The sequence below is a fragment of the Centruroides sculpturatus genome, unplaced genomic scaffold (assembly GCF_000671375.1).
Source record: "Centruroides sculpturatus isolate CEXI.00-Female unplaced genomic scaffold, Cexi_2.0 scaffold628, whole genome shotgun sequence".
NCBI lineage: Eukaryota > Metazoa > Arthropoda > Arachnida > Scorpiones > Buthidae > Centruroides > Centruroides sculpturatus.
Window position 1 is genome coordinate 393,589 of NW_019385010.1, and position 7,434 is coordinate 401,022.

The 7,434-nt window shown below is 36.5% G+C and overlaps 1 protein-coding gene across 1 annotated transcript; it reads left to right on the forward strand.

Moving 5' to 3' along the window:
* The first annotated feature begins 4,638 nt into the window (after nt 1-4,638).
* LOC111633371 lies at nt 4,639-5,470 on the forward strand. The gene is made up of 2 exons (XM_023377927.1): nt 4,639-4,775; nt 4,848-5,470. The coding sequence occupies exons 1-2, from the start codon at nt 4,739-4,741 to the stop codon at nt 5,429-5,431; spliced, it is 621 nt and encodes a 206-aa protein (XP_023233695.1). The 5' UTR covers nt 4,639-4,738; the 3' UTR covers nt 5,432-5,470.
* The last annotated feature ends 1,964 nt before the right edge of the window (nt 5,471-7,434 follow it).

Consider the following 7,434-nt stretch of genomic DNA (forward strand, 5'->3'; position numbering starts at 1 on the left):
GTTCGTTTGACTAAACGTAAAAATTCTCTAATTAGTCTGGTAAAGGGGGACCTAATTCTTGCATTCTGTGAAAATGGGTAAGATTAGCTATAACGTAATTATCTTAATCTTCACTATCGTTACTTTTTGCCCAGCGAAGCGGGTCCTTGCAGCTAGATTCTACATTACTCAGAAAAACAGTCTTTTATATATATAAAGAAAACTATATTACATACAAATAAAAACCCAGCGAAGAGGGATCTTGCAGCTAGTATATCAATAAAAAGCAAATTGCTTCCGCAAACTGCTGGAAGCGCAACAGTAGTAGTTTGTTTTCGACGGATACGTTCATTTTTCTCTTCCTTTAGTGCAGAAAATTGGACACCGGGAAAGAGCGCTCGTTGTAGAGCTTCAAATGCTCGAATGGATCTTTCCGCTTCTTCACCAAGAGGCCAGCGAATAAATTTAATAGCCAAAGCTGAAATGTAATGGCAATACTTCACAAACGCACTGTGTGTATGGCTTTCGGTTATCTCAAATCTGTCAGCTACTTTTTTGTATTTTTCCCGGTTGCCAACTAACCACAAGAATATAAGCAATTTTTTTACTTTTTCAATTAAGGGCTTTGTTTTCACCTTCGGATTGAGTGGAAGACGTCGTAAAAGAATCTGCAAAAATTATTGTCATTATTCCATTTGAAAAGAATAATATAACAATAAGGTAAAGTTACGAAAGATAGGAGAAAGTGGGGTTCGTTGAAACATAAAACTCACTTTGCTCGCGATACCCCTTATTTATTTAACCCTATATTTTGTCTGATAAAAAATATATATATTTTTGGTACGTATGGTTGCTACAGAATATGGGAAAAAATGTTAAACAATTTTTATTTAATTTCCTCAAATATATCTGAAGTTACTACAGCTGTCAACTTAAAAATACATTTATTCGTAGATATCAGTTCATCAATAACAATTACCTCCCGTGATTTTGATTGTTAATATTAAAAGAACCGTCGCTTTCGGCCATGTATGTTTGTTTTGCATCATTAACAAAACATTTTATTTTACTATATAGGACCTATATATTATTTCAACCCCTTTAAGCATTGACTGATTAAATTGATTGAAAAATTCATTAAAAATAACTAAAAGCATTTTTAGAAATTATATAGGCCTAAATTAGGAATTAAAGCAAAAAAATTCATTTTAGCAAAACAATATCTTCTGATAGAAAAGCAACGTATTCTTATTGGTTTTCCTTTTTTAATGCTGACGGTACACTTAAATATGCCTAACAAAAATGAGTTATAAGTTCTTGTCTCTGAACAAAAAAATACCGTTTACATATTCAATTGAAACTGCCGCACATCTTATAATGTTTCATTCTACTCCGTTTTACATTATGTCCTACTTTCCCATACATTATTTGTACTCGCTCACCTCTACTGTTTTACGCGATAGGCGAAAATGACTTTTAAATCCTTGTCGGAGTACATAAACTCCACGTCCAAAACATAATTTTCAATTCGAATCCTCTTTCTTCTTCTTCTATAACTCCTACGAAAATTTAAAAAATTTTCATTCCTCTTTCTCTTTCCGAAATATTCATTTTTCATTACGTTGGTCTCGTTAAGTAAGTCCAAAGACAAATTTGACGTAATGCGGAAGTCCGTATCGTCCGTCATTTTTCTCGTTTACCTCTCTGGATATCCCAGCAGTCGGCGGCATTTGTCTTCTCTCGGAAACGCCAGTAGTTACGTCACTACCGGCCGAGATTTTGAATACGCCCGTAATTATTATACGTGTTGAAAGTGATACATTATTATACGTATATGTTAGTACAGGTTGAAAATGGCTTCCCCTTTCGGCTCCTTACGGGCACCAAGGCCGTTTGCCGATGTTAGCCGAATCATTTAATATAATGGTTCTTAATCACACGGGTATTCCGCAAACCTACCTCGAGTGTTCCACGAAAGAAAAGATTTTAAAGACTTTATTCAAATTTATTTCATAGCTATAATGGTAGACAATTCCGTGTATGTATTTTATTCAATATATCAATATTAATGTTTATTAGTTTATTGCTTCATTGTTACCTGAGAATAGTAAACATGGAATTGCTTATCAATTTTTGAATGTATCGATATCCGTGTAATAAAATGTTCCTCGGCCTCGGAAAAGTTGAGAACCACTGATCTAATACATCGGTAGTAAAGTAACGTCACTGGTAAAATGTAACAGCGAGCACCCGCACCAGTGAAGCCAGCTAACAATTAGAACCGAGTGACACGACGCGAACTTAATAAAAACACTACACGACGTTGTAATGTAGTGGTTTTATTAAGTTGCGTTTGTCTACGGACGTTCATATTACATAATTCAAAAAAGTAATTACAAAAACTTATTTTTTGACTGGCAAAACTTTTCGCTCATCCTATATCCGAATTAATTACGATCGTTATACAATTTTTCTCAGATAAACGATAATTTGATAAAATATTACATCGGGGCAATCGATCTGTAACTCCTTCATTCTCCTCGTAATCAATGCCTTTCTTCATTCTTTTCCCGTTAGTCTACACAACCATAAATAATAAATGATAAAAATTTAAAGGGCTAACATTGTAATTGTGTGATAAGAATCGATAATGTATAGTACTTGACTGTCCAATTACTGAGGACTTCCGCCGAGGAGCCGACCGGTCTTAGCCTTCCGAACGCTTACAGATAATAAAGAAACCCATCGAAACTTAAGGAATTGACGAGAAAAGTAATAGGTCTCTTCGACTTATAAGCTCAGTGGAAGCACCGGGCAGGGCACCCTTTTCTAGGGGTGGGGACCCCGCTGACCGTTATTACGAGAAAGTCTCTCTTCGGTAGAGAATTCTATGCGCGGTACAGACTACACCGAAACGTATGTCCAAGTAAAAGGGTTGGACTCGAAGGCGGAGAAGGCGAGGAAGGTTCGGTACCCTCTCGGGTTATATCGCCAGACCCAGAGCCCGAGCATTCATCTCGAGTTCGATTTAAGAGAGTCCCATATACCCAGTGGCCGCTGGGTATCAGACCGAGCCTACGATTAAGACATAGTCTCTTCGTACTCCGTAGTGCCATTTGGCGGAGCAGAGACAATTTACTTAGAGTTTGTTACACGAGGACCACCCCCAAAAAATTCGTGGGGATTTTTCGATCCCGGGTCTTCTAGAGCGGCATGCTGCTCGGCCGTCCAGCTGTCTACTTTTATAGTTTATATAACAAACTTTTCCACAGAATTTAACATTTGTTTACCGAATATTTAAATGATGAAATTACGCGTCATCAAAAATATAAAAATGGAACGATTATTTAACAATTTTGAAAACTTTGTAACGGTTTACAAATTATTTCTGGTAATATGTTACCGGGTCCAGAAATTAAGTCCGAATCTTTACTGTTGCCAGTCAAAATAAAAATCGAAATTTAGTGACTCAATTGAAGGTCAAACATTTCATTTGAAAAATTAAAAATTAACAATAATAAATGCCGGCAAATTTTCTAATATAACTTATACAGTAGAGCGTCGGTTATCCGAAAGAATTCCAGTCAGCAAATTTAAATTTTCGCCAGTGCTGTGGCGCTTCAATCTTTGGCTATGTCTTGGGCCACTCAAATATTTTACGTTTTTGATATTAAATTAACTTTTAAAGTATAATTTTTTATTGTTTTTATATTTTTAAATATATTTATTTTGTTTGTACAAAGTAAATAAATGATTTTTAACGATACAATAGCCACGATTATTATTTTAAAAAGTTCACGTTTGGCTTAACATCGACGAAAATTCAACGCGAAACGACACGCAACGGAGAAAAATTTCAACACGGGATAGGTTAATGTATTTTTTCGTACATAATCGGTTATCCGAAAAATAAGTTATCCAACAACCCTTGATTCGGATAAACGACGCTGTATTAGAAAATAATCAATTTTGTTTAAGAAAAAATAAAATAATAGAGAAAACAAATATTCCGTTTAATAGGAAATTCTGCGCTTTATTTTACGGTAATTCTCGTATCCGCTTTATTTTACGCTTTATTACGGTAATTCTCGTATCCGAGAATTACCGTAATAAAGCGTAAAATAAAGCGAAAATATCACAAATTACGAAACTTCGTAATTTGTGGTATTTTCGCCACAACTATAGAACCCCGCTTTCACACTACGTGCGCAAAGTTTCGAAATCTACCAAATATATTTTAACAATTTTGTGATACTTTCTAAATATTTAAGTTAATGCGGGTTCCTTCAAATCACCGCGTGAATCACTGCATGACGTGGGCACGATTACTCCATTGCTTGTCTAGAGTCTACACTAATTAGACAATTGTCTAAAGCTCCGAACAAACAATGGTTCGTAAATCGATGTATAAATTCATACTTAAACAAACAACTTGTAAGAATACAGCCAGCCACGAGAACTAGAATGTAATAAATAAAATTATTGACTCGGGAGGGGACCGGAATATCTGATTTTGCCAAATACACGAAATTTTCCAACTACGTCATCGTATCATTGACGTATTTAATTACATTTACTTTTTTAGTCGTTTCATTTTTCCTACTTCGTCACGCTTTATATCGTTTCTATCTCGCGCCTTTCTGGCTGCAAATATATAAACGGTAGCGAGCGTTTCCACCGAAGTAAACAGTTTCGTGTGTCTGCAGCCAATACATCGTCCGTGCGAATACATTACACGTTCTACTGTACGAGTTACGAGATGATGCCGACGGGCTTCCTACTCCTCCTCTTTACCGGTAATTACTCGTTTCGTTACAGAATTTAAATTTATTTCTGCTAAAATAACTTATATTTTTATACGTCAACAGGTGTAGCGTTAGCGTATTCTCCTTTTCGAACCAACCAATATATGGATACGGTTCTTCACACCAATCTTCCTAATGCCGGCCTGCGTTCCAATATCGATCCGGCTATATTAAACAATTTCGAGTTACAACGTAATGTTGAATATTTTCAAGGAAATATGACGGGCTTGTTTGGGGGAAGAAGGGCCAGAGACTGTTCTCCGATATATCGCGATCGCTACGGTAACGCTACCCTCAACTGTACAATTCAATTCGGAGATATAAAGTTTCGATTCCAGGGTAAGTTGACCGAGGGGAGGACGATGACGCTTTTCTCCGCGACTGCCATTATGTCTCCCGGTTACGCTTACGTCGAAGTAACTTCGAGATACAATTTCAATTCTCCATGGATGAAAAGGATGCATTTGACTCAGAATGGAAAATTTTCTGTGGCATTAAGAGGATTGGATAGAGCTAGTGGAAAATTGATAAAGCTTGCGAAGGATGGTTTCACTCAGAGAATATCCAGCGAATTTTTTAATGTATTTCAACACAACTACGTCCCCGCTATGGGCAGAGCTTGCGCTCGTACCGGAATGCCTATATAAAATGTTGGAATAAAATATTTAGCCAATTATTTTATATTCGAATGTAAATCGCTTTGTATCTGCTTGTATGTTCTGAATAAATTTTGGTATTTGTACTTATTATAAATTGTCTTTTATTTAAACTAGCTTTATGACAATTATTTCGCGCCTTCTCTACGATAATACTAAATTTTTCGATATAATAATTTTTTGAAATTACGAAACGTAACGTTGCGCCAGTCGTATTTTATCCGAACACTTTCGTAAATTGTTAAAGCTGTGTTTGGTTTTATAATGCTCCGGAAAATTATGTGGTGGAGAACGGAACCGATTGGCCAATCGGTTCCGTTCTCCGAACTCTGGGAATTCGGTCGCGGGTTGGCGCTTGGCCAGGACGGGTTGGCCACGTAAAGTTTTCCGGGTTTTCTCGCTTAATAGGGGCCAGTTACCCTTAAAAAGTCCTCTCCGAAGACATTCCCGTAGGCAGATCGCCCAAGCGTTATGTTGCCTTAACTTAATAAACAAACAATTTAGATTCAGAGTTATATTCTTAAAACTCATTCCGGGGCGTTTAGAAATAATACAGCATATAATATGAGCCCATTTAGTGAATAAGATCGTAGGATAGGCCGCTTCATAAAGCAAATGTTTAGCAAAGTAGTAGTACATAAAATGTTGGAAATAGTATGATTTAATATGAACAGTATATAATTTTGGAATTCCCAATATTAGTTTGTCTATAAAAACAATATTTAAAGAATTATTAATGTCTTAGTACATATGATACTCCTCCCAAATACAAATGAAAAAATAAGAAATTGCATAAATGAATAAAAATACAGCAACATTCAATCACTATAATGTAACTTGCGAGCGTGACGTGGCTTCCGTTAAACCAGTGTTTTTCAACCTTCTTGAATACGCGACCCCTTTACAAGTTAAAAAATTCTGGCGACCCCCCAAGGGCGATATTAAAAATAAATCAGTGATTTTAAAAACTATGTATTTAATTTTCTTTCTGTTGAGAGCTAAATATCGATCGAAAAACCAATTGTACTGTAAATTTTACAGTACAATTGGTTTTTCAGGTTTATTTTACAGTGTAAAATAAACAGGCACAGCCTTCCCACTGAAATTGTAGTTTTTTTTATTGTAATGTAGGACCTACAAACACTTGTCTTTTTCTTTTACCCGCGACCCCCCGTGTAAGGCTTTGCGACCCCACTGGGGGTCGCGACCCACAGGTTGAAAAACACTGCGTTAAACTAATCCGCACATTTCATAATGACCTCAGAACTTTTCGATTTTTGTCAGGCAATACGCGAATTTTATTTCGTTTTCTTTCAGCAGATGGCAGAACGACTTTTCTGTTAATTGTGTTAATTTTCCATAGCATGCATTTAACAACTATTAAACAAACTTCCTCGTATTTTAATACCAGAACACGAAGCTTCCATAACACTATTTATAATGGCGTGACGAGCTTAACAAACGAGGAAGAAACGGGAAATAACTTGCCAAACTAAGTAGGCATGGCCGATGCTCGTCGGTTAATACCAAAATTGATTCTTTCCATGGACACATTGAAATATCTGAAAGTCTCGAGAAGATTCCAAGATGTAAGTAAAACGATCTGACAATCCTTAACGTGAAATGTCTCGTATTATTCGTAAGAAACCTGCATTATGGTTTTGTTATTTATCGGGTTATTCTTACGTGACAATATATTCTGTAAATCCGGCATTTTATAAGCTGTTCCGTGTGACTGGATATCGGAGCGGTTAAGGTCTCGGCCATCCGCTGTGGAGGACCGAGCAACGGATAAGGACGCCGGAAACTCGAAGAAATAACGGACCAGTTCCTACGGTCCGTACAGATTCGTTATAAGCGGACACTACTGTATTTTCAAAAACGTTTGCGAATACATCCGGTTTCGGTTCGTGTTTATATTTGTATAGTAGACCCCAATAACACGATTGATACGTTCCGTGTTATATGAACCCGTGTTATAGGGGGTCTACTGT